Source organism: Uranotaenia lowii, chromosome 3, assembly GCF_029784155.1.
Source record: "Uranotaenia lowii strain MFRU-FL chromosome 3, ASM2978415v1, whole genome shotgun sequence".
Classification (NCBI taxonomy): Eukaryota; Metazoa; Arthropoda; class Insecta; order Diptera; family Culicidae; genus Uranotaenia; species Uranotaenia lowii.
The window spans coordinates 274,345,247-274,365,996 of NC_073693.1; the positions used below are offsets into that span (position 1 = coordinate 274,345,247).

The window sequence follows — 20,750 nt, forward strand, 5'->3', positions numbered from 1 at the left end:
GTGGTATTTGCAATGTTTTTGTATTGGCCCCCGGCTTTCGTCCCCGTTTAAAAAGAGGTTGGAATGTTTCTATATAAAAACACTTCCATATTAAATGTATATAGAACCTTTGCATTTTAAACCTGCTATTTCAAAACTTGCTATTTCAAAAATCAATTACGATCAAAATCATTTAAAAAAGTTTCTGCTTGTGTCGCATTATACTACGGTTTTCTATGGGAGCCCTTTCTCTCCCTTAGGTTTGAAACGATTATATGAATCAACCTTGCTCCATAAAAACTCCGGGTTCTAAATTTCTCGTCAATCGAACCACCAATTTTCAAATGGTGAAGGCACTAAAAACTCACATTTTTAAGAGGAAGATTAGGGTATTGATATTTTTTTTAATTGTGTTTTTATTTAGTTTTTTTTAGTTTGTGGTGTTGTAGTTACTCTACAAAGAAAGAAGATTGTCATGAAAATAGAATTTTTTTTAAATAAATTTATTTCGCATAGTTATAGCAGTTTCAAAAATTTTTATTTACTTTTTTAATTTAATAAATTGTGAAGTTTTGAAACAGTTTCATAGATAACAAGCAAACATGTCTCGACGACATTAAATAAAATTTATTATTTTTTTCAAAATTTCAATGTTGCATAACAAAACATGGAAATATCAAGAAAATGTGTATTTTAAGTCATAAATACATGAAACAGGTACATGAAATCAGTAAACATTAGTGGCCAGATTCCTCATCAGTATGATTGGATTGCGTTATAGATGTTTTTGAAATCTAAGATCAATTTAAGAACATCGCAAGTTTCCTGACTGCATGACTTCGATTTTAAATCAATGACCTAAACTCTTTGTTGTTTACCAGTTTGTTTAAGCTGTAATGCAAATGTTTCCTTGCAGTCATAGGTTTTTTTTCACCAATTACTTTTGCTTATAATGACGAACTATTGATTTTACCTTCAAATATTCGTCATCTTATGAACTATACAAATTACCTAGATAAACTCTACTCTTAATTGGTACAGACCCCTTAATACTGTCCAAGCTTCCGAGATTTTTCTTTCGTTCAGGCAAATAAGAAAAAATACATACACTCTCACTCGAAGCGGTAGAGAGGCGCGTGCCTTTGAAACATCATCTCCGGGATGTGACGTTTAAAAAAAAACGAATTCGAAATCTATGCCTGCACATTTTTCTGTTGCTACCGAAACCGCAACTAGACGCATCACAACGATCTGGGCGGCGGGATTTGCCGGCATCCGAAAAGGAAGCTGTTAATCAAGCTGTCACTAATGGCATGGCAAATTTTCATCCGAATGGAAAAGCATCATGAATAGGACGTGGTGGTGAAACTGGAATGGGTTCCCCCGAAAAAAAAACCCATGCTGGAATCGGGGAAAAAATACAGTTACACGACGCTAATGTGTATTTAGTCAGGCCAATCTAAACAACTATCTAGCATAAAGATCGCTGCTGCTGGAGGAGAGCGCGCAGTTAGACAGATGAGTAACGAGCTCAATTATTCTTCTTAAGGTATACGGGGTTTTCGCTGCACGGATGATGATTTCCCAAAATAGCGCGATGTGTGTTCAATCTCGGCTGGAATCGGTACAGAGCGCCGACTGGGTTTTTTTTGTGGTGCCTTGTTTTCGTCTTTTTAACTTCAAGTTCATCTCGAAAAATCGACGACCCATGAAGAGGGTAGACTGCTCCAAAAGTTTGTAAGAGCAAACGCACCAATACGGGAGTATACGCGGCCCGGTTTTGCTCATTCCAGCTTACCGGTTTTGCTATACACACTCTTTCGCGCACCGGGCGGAAGTATTTAAATTATACTTTTAGGACTGCACTGAGAAATAAGTGTTGCAGAAAATTTTGATAAAATATTTATTAATACAAGCAAAGTAACTTTTTTAGTCGTGCGAGTTTTTCCGCTTATAAATTTCGTTTGATTTTGGCGACTGGTTAGCAGACTGGGCAACAACCACCGGAATTATCAGAAAGACAGCGGAACCTGCGGGAAATTAAGCACCATTAAGCAGCAGATCTTCCGTGGCTTCAGTAACTTACTAATAGTAAGTCGAAACCACCCACTCCGGTGCAGCTATATCGAGGTCCTTTTTTACTAAATTGCCCTGTTGTGATGTGTGATGTAGTCTTGTACATTTGTACAGTACACGATTTGGCGAACCACTTTATTCAGCAATGTGTAGAACTGTGATTGAAATACGATTCTATAAACAAATATAAATGGCTGATGATTTTTATTTAGACATTTGTTTTAATATTTTGATACACTACACAATAATAACTATTAATGCACAATATTTACAATTATAAATTTGATCGCTAAAACCATTTCTATAACTTAACTTAATTGATGAGCCGTGGCTGTAAATTTCACCAAACATTCGTAAAATTCGTCATACAGTAATTGAGGTTAATGGCTTCTCCGACTTTGGCCTATTTGGTTCCGCAAACGTTCTTCATATGGTTTTTGCGTTTGTTGTGCAACTTTCTGGACATGTTCTTCACGTACAATCCACGTGTATTCAACACCGCCGAAAGTCAACGTTCGAATAATTTACCAACAATCTTGTTCGAAGAAAGCACCGTATGTTGGTCCAAACTTTCGGAAGATTGTATGTTTTTGAACAGCTGATAAAGTTTTTCTGCATCTCACTTCAACGTTATCAACGGCTGGAATGACTGTACCGGTCGATAGCAGAAAATATTACGCAAGACGAAGTTGAGCTTTCCATCCTTGGCAAGCGATTTCGGTTGTAAAAGACCAATGAGGTACACTTTTACTAAGGTGGCGCAAAGGAACGCACACTATTGAACGTCGGAAAGAAAAAAGAAAAATAAACATAAACAAGCCCTGCGTCGCGCCGCGTCGTTGTCAGGGAGCTTAATTTATCCTAGGCAAAATGCGTCGCGAAAATGGTCGGTAGTGACGTCACTTCTGTCATGGTAACTATGTTTACAAAGAAAAAAACTTTACTTCTACTTTTGCAACGTTTCTTTCTCATCACCTCTCTTTCCACCACATTGGTAAAAGACCTCCCGATCCAGTTTAATGTACAGCAAGTGTAAGCAAACTAATACATTCCCTGGTCCAAATCGTTTGCTCGATTAGGTGGGTTGCATAGAAAACGGTCTAATGAATCAGATAGATTAGCTCGCAGTGTAGATCCGCGGACTCTGTAACAAATAATGAGAAAATTGAAATAGATTCTTAGATTTTTAGTGATTGATACCGGTACTGGTTTACCGTTCTTTGGCTCAGTTTCGAATGATTAGCTGCTAGTTCCACTGAATAAGCAAATCTACCAGACGCAACGGACCTTCTTGGTAGAATTGCAAAATACACAATATCGATCCCTTCCGGAGTGCCATTCCGACGCACACGGTGCTGAGACGATCCAGCTTTCCTATCACAGAATAGAAGAAAAACGATCCCCGCAAATCGTCGTGATTGATCTTACGGCCGACGTCATCCGGTTTGGCTAGGCCCTCTGAGCCGGAGATGATTTTTGTTTCGGTGAGTTTAGATTGGTTTTCCCGTTCGAATCCCTATGTATCGGTATCAGTCGGCAGAGGAAGCACAGAAATATTTATCGAATCTCGTAGATGATTCGAAAATTCGCACGTATCAAATTTATTGCAATGAAATTAATGTAAACAAACTCTACACGCTGAACGTAGTTTGTTTAACTTATCATTAAACGAATGATTTTTTTTTTCAGTGCATGTTTGCTCTCGCCCCTTTCTAGTGAGCAAATTTGGTGATTTTGTCGGTCCCGACGGCAACGGCCCTATTTTGCTCACCTTCATACTAACCCCCGGTGCGGTATAAAAGTGATTAAACTCGAGAGCATTTTCACTTTGCTCGCGATTGCTGCGGATGCCCTAAGGCGTTTAATTTTACTTGCTACCCAAAGTGTGTAATAAATAGATACCCTTCCAGTAAAGTTCTACTGTTTTAAAGATTAAAAAAAATATGGCTTTTCTTATTATCCTAAAAATAGCGACTTGAGAGGCTGAATACTCTAAGATGTTATTTTTCCGATAATTTAAAACATTTGTATACCTGCAAATCTAAAATCTATATTGTCCGAATGACCTTAACAGTGTTCATTCAGATTCTTTTAAAAATGAATAACCACCATATCAAATTGAAGGAAATTGAACCACTCCAATCCAATCTGTCAGAGCTGATTCCCGAAGCAGAATCCGCTAGCAGCACCATACCTGGCTGGCACATTTTATTTACGATTAACGAACCCGGATTTTCAGTTTACGATTTTTGTTTTTGCTTCACTGATGGTTTCACGTGCAGCCTGATGCAGATTGATCGGAATTTTCCTGTGGAAATTCCATTCCACTGGGACATGTCCAATTTGATTGAAATCTCTCGAATTAGATTGAATTAAAATAAGAGTTCCAGACGACGCTTTTTTGTGACTTTTATGCGGTTGCAAACCTTACCTTCAATTGGAATCGCGCAGAGCAGCGCAAACGAAAAAGAATAATTATCACGATTTGAAATGTGAATTCTCAATTAAGAAATAAAATAAATATCCATTTTGATTTTTGGAGAATTTATTAGAATACAGATTTGATGGTTGAATTTAATTAAAAAAAATGACAGTGATAAATGTCAGAGTTTAAGTAATTTTTTGTATTCAAATTTTTATAGTTACCAAAATAAAGTGCTAAAAAAGTCATCTTTGAAGTTTACAATAAAAACATTATGTATTTTTGTTGTAATAATCGGCAATCGAAGAATGCTGGTTACTGGTCACCCCTATGGAAACGAAAGCTTTCTTTTATAAACAACCGTGAAAATTTTCTCAGTCTACATTAAGCTCTCCACCAAGCTGCTAATATATCTCATCCACTGTTAAGTTCTTGAGTTATTATTAGCCAATTATCATGGCGACTCACGCAAAGATCCGGTCCACGGGATCCCGCAGTTCTCGTGCACCGGCTTTGACAATTGGCGCTTCAGAGTGGAAGGTTATTTGAAATAGGTGAATCTTTTGGACGTGGTCAAGAACGATCCCCCGGTTCCGGCTGATCGTATTAAATTCCTGGAGAAGGACGGAAAGGCGAGGTATTTGCTGATTTTGTTCATTCACGATGACCTGCTAGACCTTGTACGTCAAGGCAAGGAGACGTCAAAGGAAATTTGGACAAGCCTGGAGAACGTTTATGCTAAGCAATCCGTTTCGTCGCAGACCTTCATCCGAAAACAACTTGCGAAGCTGAAAATGGTTGAAGGACCATTTGAAGATCTTCGAAGACCTTATACGTCAGCTGAAGTTGGCCGAGGCGAAGAAAACGACGTTGTTTGCTCAGCTTTTTGCCACTCTTCCCGAATCGTTTGATCCCTTTGGGAACTTACCGCTTTGGGGAGTCTTGGAGAGGAAAATCTGAAACTGATCGTTGTTGGAGAGCGCCTTATTGCAGAGGAATTAGAAAAAATGGACCGAGGTGCAGATTAGAGCCGAGAAATTCGGTTCGTTAAGTTCACGGGGAAGTGCAAACATTGCCAAAAGAAGGGACATACGGCCAAAGATTGTCGTGTCAAGCTTACGTCGTACGGACGAGCTGAAGCTAATGCTGCAAGTGGAGATAAATCGATAGCCTTCATGACTGGAAGGAGTTTTTCCGAACGAGAGACGGATGTCGTGTCCTACAAATTGGATTCTGGGGCCACGGACCACCTCGTGAACGTGAAACACTGTTTTGCTGACCTTACGAAGCTGAAGGCACCAGTGATCATCATATGTGTCGAAAGACGATCAGTCGCTGATATCCTGGCATCGAGGGTCAATTACGGGCGTCAATAAGAAAGGCGTCGAATTGGTCCTACAAGATGTGCTGTTTGTTCCTGATCTTCGAGAAAATCTTTCTCAATGTGAAGAAGATGGCAAAAGCAAATTTGGACGTTACTTTCAAGAAAACGGAAGCAACTGTACGACGGTGAGCTGATCGGAAAATGTCCCATGCGTGGCGACTTTTACGAGCTTGATTTGGTCCTCGATACTGTGGCGGCCAACTTGTGTGGAGCTGTGAGCGGTAATCTATGGCACCGTCGGCTTGGCCATTTGGGCATCCAAAATTTGCAAGCACTTGTTAGGCAAGACATGGTAACAGATATTTCCGAGGAACCAGGTAAATTGGATTTTTGTGATGTATGTGTTCTTGGAAAGCAGTGCCGAGAGCCATTCTCGGGTACAAGGTTCCGTGCTTCAAGACCTTTAGAGAGAGTTCACTCCGAGGTGTGTGGTCCCGTCACACCGGCAGCTTGGGATGGTTCTCGGTACTGTCTCGTTTATTGACGATTTCACGCACTTCGCAGTAGTGGATCAAGAGGATCAAGGCAGAGAGTATTGCTCCAGAGACCAACGGGAGTTTTACGTGTCCAAAGGGATCCAGGTTGAGCCAACTGCAGCGTATACACCACAGCAAAATGGTGTGTCAGAACGATTCATTCGAACAATCATCGAAAAGGTTCGTACGATGTTGTCCGAATTCCAAACTCCGAATTCCCTGTGGAACAAAGTGGTTCTAGTTGCGGTATACCTAACCAACAGAAGTCCAACGAGTACTCTACCCTGCCGGAAGACTCCTGCGGAAATGTGGACAGGCTACAAACCAGACATGAGCAAACTTCGCGTTTTTGGCTGTAAAGCGTATGCTTGGGTGGCGGCGCAACAGAGAAGAAATCTGAACATGAAAAGCAAACTGGCTGTGACTGGTTTGGATGGGTCCAAATGCTTACCGTCTGTGGAATCCAGAGAAGAAGGAATTGTTCCTGTCAAGAGATGTCAAGTTTGATGAAAATAGTTTTACCTTTATTGCCAAAGTTCCTCGCGAAAGTCTGTCGAGTGTGGTTCCTATTCAATACGATTTCCAAGTTGAAGAAGTGCGGCCACATAAAAACTCCGTTCAAAGCGAAGTGGTGTCCGCGCCGGATCAGAACAGTATCATGACTGACGACGAAGACCATGACGTTGACGGAACTGGAGCGCTCCCTTCGCAAACAGACCGTGTGGTTCGAACCTCGATATTGTAACCAACGGGCTAGCCTACTGCTCAGCCGAGCAAGAACCCCCCCCCCCCCCTAAGCCTCAGGGACGGCACACTCGTTAAGGAAATTTCGCGATACAAGGCAACACTTTAGATTGTTTGATTGAAATCCCACTTTATTTTCCCTAGCTTTTAAAGGTCGCGATATTAGACACTGGACACGGATACGGAAAAGTGGTTCTTATGGACCACGCGGTAAGTTTACCCCCCCGGAAAGGTTGTTTGGTCCTACCTTAATAGCTGGCGTCCTGAGAGCTGACGTATTGTGAAGCTCAGCGGTAGTCCCCTGCGCTGGTCTGTGATCGTCTCGCCGTTTTTGTGTGGCGTCTCGACAGGGACTCAGTGGGCTTGGGCATTGGCAGTTAAGCTCCAACTGTAGACTACCGGAAATTGGACACGGGGGCGGGGGACACCGGCACAAAACTGGGGACCAAACCTCGAGTAGGGCGATGGGCGGATCACCGAGTACCACGATAACGTAGGTTGGCTCTGGATGTTCCAGCATACAACTCCTGATCGACGATAGATTGACGGGCGAACGTGGCTGATTGTTCAGCGAAGTTTGTGGACGATCGCCAGGTGGAGCTGTCGGCCAAATTCCAGCATAAAACTTCGGGGCCCTGGGAACATGATGGGGGTTGGGATTAGCTACAGATTGCCTGGTACGGGGCTCGGGATAGCGTTTACCTGGATATCTTTTATACACTAACACCTTTCGGCACGCTGTTGCGAAACGCAAGGTTCAGAGGATGTAGATGCCTCGCGGTGTGAATGCCAAGTGACGCTGTTAGGCCGCGAGTTCGCTGAACCCGTACCCAGCCCAAAGGCTTAGAAGTCCATCCAGTGATTCCTCCCATCATGTCTCGTTTGCTCTGTGCGCATTGGTAGCGCTAACGCCTTCATTTGCTCCATCTGGTGTCGAATAGCGCCGGGTTGACCCAATTTTGCTGCCTTAGGCTGATGTCATGCTGAAGCAACTGTAGGGAATAGGAGTATTAGAATATTTGAATAGTAAGAATTAGCAACGCAACGTTCACACGACAAACCAGCTCTCATTTGATCTCCGTTAAAAAAGCGCAGACCTGTCATACTGGTCGCTTTGTAAAGCGCGACCAATCTGATGCCAGTGTGTTTTGTAGCGCGACTAGTAGGAAATCCAATGGGAATATTGTTTTTTCTCGATTTGAAGCAGTGATTCCGGGTTTTAAGCACAATAGCACAGAGAACCAGAGTTCGGGCTGGAGCCCCAACCGTGTGTAAAAATACCAACCGTAATTTCAAAATAAACGACGCCATTTTTGCAACTTAGCTAAGAGCCACCAGATGTCGTTACCGGTACTTTTATTTTTTCCATTTTTTCTACACGCTCAGACAATAGTACCTTCAACGAATGAAAAATTTTCACAGAATTGTTATCTCGGTAGGATTGGTAAAAAATTGGCGCATGGTGTTATCGGATATCTGTAATAAGTATTATAGAAGGGGGGAGTGAATTGAAATGAATTTAGAAAATTTTGATATCGAGTTGCTTTTGAATGCCTTTTGCTATTCCCTTAAATTCTAAAGATTCTTAGGTGTCCGGGTAGCCTCCATGCAATAACTTTGCTCTGTTTAAGAGGCCAAATTCGATATTAAGAAGCTATTCCAATTTTCGAATATTTTCGGAAGTAGGTACTGAAGTCCTACCCTGGCAGAAAAGACGCGATATTTACTTGCTAGAATTTCGCAATGTTAGAACGAAGATGGGTGGTGATACTTTCGATTAATTAGATTTGAAATGCTTCGTTATAAAAGAAATTTGATTAAAAAAAATCTGATCCTAAACAAAAAGTGGAGTTTATCCATTAGAGGGGTATCATAAATTAACACATGAAATTATAATTCATATTAAAACAGACACATAATTTAAATCTTATATGAACTTTCTCTTCAAACAACTAAATAATGTTTGCTTTTTTTCTCAAACAAAATCAGTGGCTCAATACAAAACGAGTACCAAATGAGGGAACATTGCCAAAAGAAAAAGATTTCGTTTCAAGAGCATATAAATAGTTCCTGCTGCAAATTTCATTATGTTGCTTTTTCTACACCCCAAAAAAAGAAAACTAATTTAACTCTGTTTTGGTACGACCTGGAAGTAAATTTTGGGTTATTTATGTTCTGAGTGTTCTCAACTGTTGACAAAAAAAACTCGACAACAACAGCTGAGTCACTTAGCTAAGAGCCACTAGATGGTGCTGTTTTCAGGCCAATTTTAACGGTTTTAAAATGGCCGACGATTCAAATTCTTACACACGGATTCGACACATATTTGTTCGGGGCCCGTTCTCTGGTTCTCTGTGACAATAGTACGAATATCTGTCCGAACTTGTGATAATAAACTAAAAAATATCTTAATCGGCGAGAAAATTTTCATGAATTCTTAGTTCCGGCAAAAAAAACAAGGAATTTTGTCGGTTCAAATTTTGGCATTCTTGCAATCCGGGTCGTGATTTGATGAGTTTTTGATGGCTCCCGAAAGAAAGGAAACGATTCAAAGCATTATCAGATGTAGAGAAGTGATGATTTGTAGGGAATTTCAAAGCAACATGTCGCGCCAGCATGACATACCAATGCGTTGCAACGCTTTCTTATTGGAACGTTGCGTTTTGTTGCGTGGCTAGTTGCTTCAGCATGACATCAGCCTTAGTGTTCGGGAAAGTTACGGTGATCATTCTCCCTCACGCACTAAAGCACCTCCTTGTATGTAAGTGTTCACGTAAACTAACACAAATGATTCTCACTAAACTGAACAGTAAGTTAACGCACTGGTTACAATTTGGCAACCCCAAGGCGCGGCGAACGGGAGCGCAAGCTCCCCGATATCGATCCAAACGTTGATGCTGTTGTGGGACAAGATGAGGTCGAACGTTCCATTTACGATGCTCCTGAGGCGTATAAGGACATTGCTGGGCGAGACGATGAGGTTTCCTGGGAGCAAGCGGTCGATGAAGAACTGAAGTCCCTGGCTGACAACCACGCGTGGCGGCTGCTAGACGAACGGATCCTCCTTTCGTCTCCTCGTCGTCTCGGTGTTCCGGGTCAAGCAAGACGAAAATGAAAACCTGTGCGATACAAAGCTCGTTTAGTCGCTAAAGGTTTCCTTCAGAAGGCTGGCGTGGACTACAGCAAAACTTATTCCCCTGTTGCGAAGTTAACGACAATATCACATGGAGTCATCGCAAAGCCGAATCTGGTGTGCAAGTTGCAACGATCACTGTATAGACTCAAGCAAAGCTCATGTTGGCGGAATAATAAACTGTTTTACGCGTTTCTGTCATGACTATTATTATCTATGTACCCGAGTCTACGATCGAGGGCAGGTGAATATCGTCATCTACGTTGACGACCTGCTCATCGTAGGCAATCGTCTGGAGCTGATGAAGCAGATCAAGCTATCTCTTTCGGAAAACCTTCAGATGACGGACCATGAGGAAGTGAACTACTTTTCAAGATCGTCATCAAGATCCGATATGATCGTACTGCTGGTTCGATGAAAACCTTCAGATGACGGACCATGAGGAAGTGAACTACTTTTCAAGATCGTCATCAAGATCCGATATGATCGTACTGCTGGTTCGATGTCACTGAGTCAAGATGTCGCTGTGGAGCGTGTGTTGGAGACATTCGGTATGAAAGATTGCAACCACGTAAAGACACCAATGGAGAAGGCCTGTTTTCTCCCAACGAATGAAGAAAATCCGGTCTGTCATCCGTATCGTGAGCTACTTGGCAGTCTCATGTACACACACGATATTTCATTCGCCGTTGCATACTTCGGACGTTTCCAAGGTCAACCTGGTGAAGCACACTGGCAAGCGCTGAAAAGAGTGGTCCTATACTTGAAAGGTACGATGAACTTCAAGCTCCAGTTCAAGCGAAACGAAATGGCTGAAGCACTGAATGGGTACGCTGATGCGGATTGGGCGTCGAATACTGAAGATAGGAAATCCGTCAGCGGTTAGGTCTTTAAGGTATTAGGCAACACGGTGTTCTGGGCCAGTAGGAAGCAACAAACCGTTGCTTTGTCATCTTATGAGGCAGAGTATGCAGCCTTAAGCGTAGCTGCTTCCGAAGACTGCGTGGCTACAAGGAATTCTAGAAGATCTGCAGCAATTACCCCCTGGAAGATTTTTGAAGACAATCGTGTTATGCTTACTGAAGAATGCAAAACTGTCCTATGAGACGAATAAATCATAATTTCATCATCATTCAGATTCAAAACCTTAATTTCGACCAGGCTTTAAATTTTTAAATTTATAGATTGATTCCAGAAGATATTCGAGCTGATTTTGTACTCGAATCATAGAAAGAAGCGACGAACTCTTTTCGAGTTGCCTTTACCCCTGGATTAAAGCCAGTATTTATTTATGCCTTTATTAAATATGAGGATGGAAAATTGCATAAAAAGAGTGTATTTTGTTGAAAGTTTATTCAAATTAGGTTTATGTTATCGATCGATGATGATGTTTATCGTTCTATTTTTGGCTATATTTTCGTCCTTGGATTTCAAGCAAACAACTTTCTTTTTTAAAATGCTCGACATTTCGACCGTTTTTTGTTGACTTTCTGAAGGGTATCGTCTAACGGTTGTTTTCGGGTGAGATTTCGTTTTTTTCAACGCTTAGGTGTCTTCACTGCATTTTTTTTTAACGGAAAAGAAGCCAAAAATATAATATGGATTCTTAGTGTTTTTCCTTATGTCTTAAATAAAATCATGGATTGACGAAGATGAGTTGGTCAGAAATATTAGATACCAAAATTCTGTTTTCTATTTGTTTATCTTTTTTTTTAATTTGGCGATTTGCGATATTTTAAAAAACGGTCTCTTTAAGTGTTAACTTTTGAATAAAAACACAAACAAGTATACTTTGTTCTGAACTTATACAAAATTTTCGTCAAGGGCGTTGTCTCTATGTTACTAAATCTGCTCAAAAATGTCACACTAGAGAAAATTCTATGAAAAATGAAAACTTTATCAAAAAATTCACTTGAGATAAGTTCAAACTGTTCAGTATAATTTTCACCGAAAAGAACACTAAAATAGAGGGTGGGGGAGGAGTGAAGAAGAGCTTCGCGTGATTTATTCGGAGAAATTTTCACCAACACTTTTCGGTAGGCCCTGCTCACAGGATCGATACTGAACTATACATTTTTATAAACACAGAGGAACGCATTTCTGAAATTATGGTTTGACTTGATTTTTTGGTAAAAATAGAAATTATACGAGCCTTTAAAATGATAGCAAAAATGTAGCCGTGTGACAGTTTTTCGTAAAACTAGCATCAGTATGCGATCTGATTCTACGCAAAAGTGTCACACGAAGCATTTTTGGTTCTAATTTTCCGTTTGTTGAAGGAAATGTAATTTTATTGGCTCAAAACATTGTGCAATGATTAACTTGAACTGCTCACTACGAAAAAACTAATGTCAGTTTTGAGTAATTTTGTTCCCCTCAACAGCCGGATTTGTTATCTATAGTGTTGTCACCATTTTGATGAAGTCACGTATTCAAATTTCGTCTTCTAGCCAACATGCTTTTTGATGATTACCAGTGTTGCAAAAACAGAAAACACTGGCTCTAATGAGTCATCATCTCACAACAAGTGGGTCAAACTGTGCTGGCACGACTTCTTGTATAGGTAGATACAATCAAGAAAGGTATTAAAACGACCAGCCAGCAGTGATCTTCTGTACTAAGCTTGGACCGTGAGCAGTCCGCTTGTTTGGGTAAGATTAGTTTCATCATATCCTTTTTTCTGTTAATCACACATGGCAATAAGAAAAGATGCCTTTGAGCACTTTTCAGGTACTTAGAGGCTTAAAGGTGCAATTAATACCATGATGCTATCAGATAACAGTTACTTGTTTTAGCACGTTTAATTTGAGTCATTCCAGTCGAAACACATGAAGTAGAATGCTTTAAATTCAGTATCAGTATTCAGATTTTGAATTTAAAATCCAAGTCCCCGTAAAAAATTCGGATTTCTAGAAAATGTCTCAATTGTTCGAATCGTGATTGATCGTTTTTGGTTTGTTATATTAAATTTTATAATCAAATATGAGGGACTTACCGATAAGCTCAGCTATTTGCGAGGATACCTGACGTCAAAATCGTATTCCAATCCGGCTCCTTCACAATTTTCTATCCCTTTACAACTTCACTCAATCGGAGATAAAATATCGGTACGTTCTGCACACCACAAACACCACACTTCTTATCGATTATTTAGTAGTTATAACTGCCGTAGATAGACAGCCAGAAGGTACCGGACGAAGAAGGGGAAAAGAAATAAACTTCAATAAAACATAAACTTCCCAGGAAACCGGTCAAAACCAAACACACCGAATCCACCACACGACGAATCACCCCGTCCGAAATGGATGGATGGATGGATTGTTGGATTGGACTGACTAAGGTGAGTGCTACCACGATGACGGCACGGTTAAAATTATGCAAATTTTATGATTCCCCTTTGCTGTTTCCCCGTTCAAGCGAAAGATGACAGCGATTGCAACACCAGTTGGTTCTTCGGAGTTTCGTTACTCCACAGGTTCGTAGGACACTCCTACACACGCTGGATAAAAACTCGTGCTGACAAATGTGCCATTGAAGATTGGATCCCGCAAAACCTTTTAGCTTGTAAGAAACCAACTACAATAATCGGCAAGCATGTTTAGTAAACCACACAACTTTGCTCTGACTCTGGTGGATGGAGTCCCAAAAAGAGAATGTATACCTTCAAAAGGAACGATCACTCCGGGAACCTTACAAAAAACTCACTTTCACCAATCAGCAGCGAAATGCTGCTGCGATGCTTTTTGTCCTGTAGGTACTTCTCTTGTTCACAGCTTCACAGCACAGCACATGTGTATTGAGATGATGAGATATTGGCTGGATTTATGCTTAATTTTTTACTTGGATCCGCTCTTTGTCCAACTTTGCCGTTATCTCCGCGCACACAGATTGTGTGTTTTTATTGGACGATTCTGTGGTCCCGCTTTTTTGGTGTGTTTATTATTATTGCTGCTGCGCTTCTGCTATTATTCGCTTACACCGACTCCGGGGTTTTGTTATGGTCGTTTTGCCCTTTTGTTGTCGATCGAATAAAAGTGTGTCTGCGTGATGATCATGAAACACGATGATGGTGATGCTGCTGATGGTCAAAACGCTCGATCAACGCCACTCAACGTGTATAGAATAGTAGGCCGACACTTTGAGGGGGTGGTCCAGATGGAAAACACGTTTTCGAACAAGACCGTGGGATGCTGGATCTAGGCTTCCAAATTTGCACTAACAGTCAATGATCGTATGAAGTTGATGCACTTTTGTCCGAATTAAATATTTCAAGCACTTACTAGAGACCTTCTATGGACCTTCAATTACCCTGCCAACGAACTTAGAAGGCACAAAAAACAACCGAATTACTGAAATGCACGACGAAACGTGACCGTACCGTTTGAATGGATCGACACGAATGGAACTTGAGCTTTAGTCGCAGCACCACACAGCGAACCGGAGACCGGACAAGGTTGAGTTTGAGTCGTGTGCGGAGCAGAAATCCAAAAACCGTCCGCTTCTTGTTGTTCACTCAAGTCTCTATTTCTCTTCTTTGTGAACATATACGAGAAGACGACAGAAAAAAAACATACCAACAGCAGCAAGTTTGGCCGGTTATGAGCTAGTCTGGCTGGCTGGAACCTACTTCGTGCTTGGAATAATATTTTTGGCGCTTCCAACTTCCAAGACTCAAACAACACTGAGATGAGGATGAGAGGTGCTTTAGCATAAGCTTGAAGAGAGTTTTGAGAAAGAGAGAGAGCCAGACAGACAGATCTCGAGCATAACTTTGATGAAAGCTTGCATGGTTTTATTGCTGGCTGCGGACTTTTGTTTACGTTCATTTGGAGAGTTTGATTGAAAGTTAACTAATCAAAATTTCCTTTTTGCTTTTCGTAACCGCAGACCAAAAATTTCTGTAAAATTTCAAAAGTTATAGGAAAGTAAATAAAATAAAATTAAAAAACTTCGTTTTCTTGCAAATTTGCATTATATTGATTGTTTTACATTCAACGTGCATCAGGCAAGAAAGTACGCAGCCATAAATATTTGTAAACAAAACCGTGCGCGCATTCGCTCAACACGGATTATTCCCGAAAATTTTAAATTTTTAAATTCTTCTTCATCTGAAATAAGTTATACAAAAGCTACCATGTTTGCTAAATCGTGTCTAGATTTATGGAAGGAAGAAACTAAACAGACAAATAACATCATCACGTTTTGTCGGGACCTCGATCAAGCGATGGGAAATGGTGTTTCCGTTGGATTGATAACGGAGTTTTGTGGTCCACCTGGGAGTGGCAAAACGCAAATGTGGTTTGTATTACACCATGCTCATCAATTGTCTTGAGGATTTATTTTCTATTAAATTTTTCCTTTTTTTTAGTCTGCAGCTATGCATCAACGTTCAAATCCTACCCCAGTTTGGAGGACTTGGTGGCAAAGCGTTGTATTTTGATACAAATTTCAATTTCGATCCTCATCGGTTGAAGGGTAAGATTTTTTTTTTTGTTAAAATGACAACAAATGGTACAGTTCGTTGTATTGAAGCTATTCTTGCACGTATTTTCATTAAAAATTTGAAATTACTATAATTTATTGCCTTTGAAATTAATCTTCTAATTTCACTATATGATTTGATATATGCGTCTTAACCCTTCATTTCACAATTATTTTATTTTAATAATTTTTAACAGTTGAAAAGATTTGTAGTTCAAAAAAGTAATACGTAACTTTTTTTTTTATAGAAAAACTGTTGTAAATTTGTATCTTTATAAAACGGAGCTTTAAAATTGTTTACCATAAATGGTTTTTATTGAAAATGTTTTTTTTTTATTTTATTATCTTTCCATTTTCATGTTAACAAGTTCTATTAAGTTATCTAAATCCACTGAAAGGATAAATTATATTTCTGTCAGTTGTAGTCAAGAATAAATGTTTGCTGCAATATTGGTATAGAGCTCTCCTATCAATCATGATCATGTGGATTTTGAAAATTAAAAATATTTGTCTCATTTTTTTTAGAAATTGCTGCTGCTTGCGTAAGACACTGCCAGAAGCTGGTCCAGATACATCGTAAGGATCTTAACCATCTGATCGAAAATTTGACTGCCGAAACGTTTCTGGATGGCGTTTACTACAAGCACGTGTCTGAGTTTTCTGAGCTAACGAATGAGGTAGCACAGTTGGAGCAGACGTTGAAAAACGGCGAAAAGGTAACCATTGTTTCTTTTTATTTGGAAATGTGACTTTTCTAATTTCGTGAATTGTTTTTTTTTTGATAAAGTAATTAATTATAATCTCTGTTTTTAGATAAAACTTGTCGTGATAGATTCACTATCATTTATAATCAGGAACAGTATTGAAAGTACTTTAGAAAGGATACGGGTCAATCATCGGTTGCTGACCCAACTACATGCATTAGCCCAGCAGTACAAATTTGCGGTAAGTACTTATAAGAGCTAACAAAATCAAACAATTCCGTCCCCAGACGTAGAGATCGAGAGTGTTATCGTAAAAATGAATACTGGGCTTAGTACGTGAAGTAATCAAACCTTTTTTGAGAGCCATTACTCGACTTCGGTCAATATCTTGGATTGTCGTCAACTCAGAACTCTAACTGTCGTAAATGTGTACTCCACTTTAGCCTAATATCGAGCTAAGTTTGCAGGAATTTTTCTCCCTTATTTTCTGTTGAAAATTCGGAACCGATTTTGTTAAGGGGCTTTTACAGCCCTAAAAATTTGCAAAACGAATCATACTCTTGCAGATCGTTATAACCAACGACGTTACCACCCGTATCATTTCCGGAGAATCGGCTTCCGTAATAGTTCCAGCCCTCGGAGAAAGCCATGGGCACAAAATCAACCAACGGGTATTGCTGGGTCCAGTTTCCAGTCAACGAGCGGAGGCAGCAACTGATATATTTGTGGCCTTCGTCGAAAAGAGTCTGTACCGGCCCCGGATGGCCGTAAATTTCCAAATCAGCGCCTTTGGCATAAGGGGGGTTCGGAATAAATGAAAGTTGCTACTAGTTTAGGTTTTATTGGTGTATATTTAGTATAAGTAGATCCCGATCTGTGATACACGTATTTCTAGGTGAATAATTTTAACCATCAAGTGAAACAACAACGATGACAATGTTTGATAAAACACGTGATAAAAATACTTTCGAGTTTTGTTCGAGTGAAACAGCCGAAAATTCATGTTCGTCTTTCAGCATTTGGCATTTTTAGTTTAGTGGCTGCACAGAGTTACTAGAACACGTTCATAATCACCGCTCAAGTCGTCCTGTAACAAAAATTGCATTCGCACAATGATTTACGCTCAAGTTAAACATTGGTGGGGAGTGATGATGGGGCGGACAGCGATCAATTGATTATGTGAGCGATAAATAAACAGGGACAGTGTCATCATTATTATCATTCGGCAAAGGAAGGCGTTTTTCTGTTAGTGTTTTGAGGCTTCATAGAAGGTTCCTTATTAAAAAAAAACGTCACTGTTACCGGATTTAAGTTTTTTCTGAATAAAATTTATTAAGTTAATTTCCGTGTAAGATTAAATAATATATTTAAAAAATATATAAATGCTTCAAAAGCTATATAATACCAAATTGAATAAAACATCAAAAAAATATTCAGAATGTTTTTAACATTGTCGTATAACAAATTTGATTGTAAGGCCAATAGTGTACAAATGATTCGAGTTAGTTAAGGTGGTATCGCGTAGATTCCTCTCTAGAATGAAGCCAATTCGGCGAGCAAATTACCCAAGTCGCTGCCCAGATCTTCCTGCAATGGGATGGAGATAGACGAATAAAGATATGAAACTCGGTTTGGGTGCCGCAATAAAAAAAGTCGTTAACAACAAAAAAAAAGCTGCCCAAACACCGTAAATGAATTTTGTTTAGTGTACCGATCGAATGAATTTAAGACTTAATCTTCTGAATTTTGTTCCTGACTTATAAACTAATTCAATGTGCTGAGTGGTGGCTCGAAAAAAGTTCGACAAACGTGAAAAAAAAAATTTTAAACTCTTTTTGAGTTTGTTTTAAACAGACACAATTGAATTGTATTTTTTTTCTCGCAAGGGTGCTTAATACGAAGCCAGTGTTGCCAGCAAATCTCCCAGATCTCCTTCGCAATCCTCCTGTAATGAGAAAAAGCAGAAGGGAGGCGTTAGAGTCTTTTTCGGGAAATTTGTTTTAGTTTGGACGAAAACATTGTAAATATAGCTAAACATTTAAAAGCTTGGCAGCACATTTTGTTGGCTTCGAGGATAAAGCACGAATTTTATTATTGAAGATGATTTATTCGATTGGTATTCTGCAATTGATAAAAAATGTGAAGCTGTGCCGAATCTATTTTTATAATGTTCGATAATACTTTAAACTACATTTGTCTAGGCCAAAATTGGTAAGGATTACTACTTTCGATATTTTTTACTCGAATAAAAGAATGGCTTTGCTAATATCAACCCTAATAACACTGTTGGAGATTTGGCGGCTTTTATCTTTATTCAGGCTCATTCAAATAAAAAAAATCTGAGACCCTCAAAGAATTGATTATATCTTTAATTTTGCGTCCCTACTTTTTATGGACGCACCCTGAAAGCCCAGACAAAAAAAATCTCTCATCAGACGTTGAGTGTAAATTTGACGCTCCTCGCTAAAATTTACAGTTTTAGAAACCTCGTAATATATGTTTCTCATGCAATATTCAGCTACAACACTTCAAAAAACATGCTTCGGAAAAAGACATATCAGCTACGGAATGCTTAAAAAAAAATTCGGTATAGAGACATAAGTGTCAAATTGACACTCCAGGAATTCTAACGGGTAAAATTTTTCGGAATGATTAGGGTTAAAGTCCGAGGTTTGTTCAAAATATGGGGTAGATTTTTGTTTCAAAAAGACCTCGAATACACGAATGTTGAATTTAATTTTTTTCGTTTACACGGATTAAAAATCTAATTTAAAAGATCATTCGACGATAATTTCTAATTTTCTTTAAAAAAAATCGCGACAACACTGTAAAACATCTTAGACTTCACAATTGTTCAGAACACTCGAAATCTCGCAAAAAAGTAACGGAGATAAGCTTTTACTTTTCTATGTATTCCAATATGAAAAACGTGAAAAGTTAAATAAAAAATATCGGTTTTATCAGCATTTCTGGTGCCAATATTTGAAAACTGGATTAAAAATAATTTGACGTTTTGTATTCAAGTCTGGTGTCAGATTTTGACTTTGACTAGAGGTGATTCTAATGATTTGGTTGCTTCAATTTTTAGTGAAATCAATCGATGATAATTGATGTACCAAGACCACACATCAAAAACATAAAATTGATTTTTAATCAACTAATATCCTTCAATTCTCTTTTTTTGGTATCACTTGAGCACTTTTCTGAGTTTTTGATTTTAAAGATTTCAGTAATTTTACAATTTTGTAGAAGACAGTTTAGATGTGGACTTTTTCAAATTTGCTTTTTGTTTAATATTCTTTTGAAAATCTTATATTTTACCGAACGAGTAAAAAATATAGACCAAAAATTCAGTAATTTTTTTTTTCACAAAAATAAAAAAAAAGTCTTCGAGAAAGTTGATCTTCATTTGAAACCTCCTAGGGTTCGTTCGTTGTGTTGACACATTAAGGATCGCAAAAAAGTCTATCTCTGAAAACACCAAAATTTAGCATTCTCTATCAGAGAAATGACTGGATCAAATTCTACAAATTTAGAATCTTTGAGTTATCGAAAGTGTTGTGCACAATTTTGTAGAATACAGTTTCTTTATAAAATGTATCATATTTGAGTTATGCTTTTCAGTGAAGTTTACTCGCGTTAAGCGAAAAAACTAAATATATCTCGTCTTTGTTCCGCAATGTGTTTAGTAATGAAATAATTGAATTTTTATTGTCTTCAATAAATCACTTTTCTAAAGCTTTTACGTTTGGTTTTTAACTGAAATGCAGCTATTAAAGTATGTCCACGTGGACATGATCCAAAAAAATCTCTTGAAGTAGATCAAATATTTATTAAAATTTTCTTATTGCTTTTCTTTTAGATTTTAAAAGAAGAAATAAATATATTCTTCCTGAAGCATTGCTCATATACTATCTTTAAGTTATACACAGTTTAAAGTTGCAACACTGATCACACTGACAGGACACTTAGAACAAAAATTCGACCATTTTCTGGCATTTTTTTTTGTCAAATTTTGCAGGTTCGCAATACCGACGGTAGGTGGCGAACCTACCATTTTTCCTATACAAATGCCCTGTAGGAAAAAATTACCTGTTTAGCCCGGTTTTATCGTATACTGCCCCTACTCGCATAACAGTCCCTTATGAATTTTCGTAATTTTTTATCTAACCTGACAGTTCGTCATCTTAAACATAGGGCTTCAATATAAAACAATAACAATAAGGTTTTGTTCAAGAAACTTCGAAAAAATATCAACTCGTGGCTGTCCCATATGAAATATACCCGCATAACAGTCCCATTTGTGAAATACCACGGATTTGGTTACTTTTCAATGTTTCTTTCGGCGAAA

The 20,750-nt window shown here is 38.9% G+C and overlaps 3 protein-coding genes across 5 annotated transcripts in view; 1 reads left to right on the top strand and 2 right to left on the bottom strand.

The window, feature by feature from the left end:
• LOC129757743 (serine/threonine-protein kinase/endoribonuclease IRE1-like) overlaps positions 1–20,750 on the bottom strand; it is a 178,887-nt gene that overhangs the window by 89,738 nt on the left and 68,399 nt on the right. The window lies entirely within an intron of this gene.
• Positions 15,274–17,614, top strand: LOC129757746 (DNA repair protein RAD51 homolog 3-like). The gene is made up of 5 exons (XM_055755038.1): positions 15,274–15,512; positions 15,583–15,689; positions 16,221–16,411; positions 16,509–16,640; positions 16,966–17,614. Exons 1-5 carry the CDS (start codon positions 15,349–15,351, stop codon positions 17,215–17,217), a joined length of 846 nt encoding a protein of 281 aa, XP_055611013.1. The 5' UTR covers positions 15,274–15,348; the 3' UTR covers positions 17,218–17,614.
• The window catches only part of LOC129757744 (annexin B9-like), a 39,336-nt gene continuing 35,816 nt past the window's right edge, over positions 17,231–20,750 (bottom strand). Inside the window, exon 6 of one of the 3 annotated variants that reach the window (XM_055755034.1) lies at positions 17,231–17,486. In XM_055755034.1, the coding sequence (XP_055611009.1) occupies positions 17,433–17,486 (54 nt within the window). In that variant the 3' untranslated portion in view covers positions 17,231–17,432. Of the gene's footprint in view, positions 17,487–17,697; positions 18,345–20,750 lie in introns of those variants that run through there. The other 2 variants (XM_055755036.1, XM_055755033.1) reach the window with 2 other exon arrangements.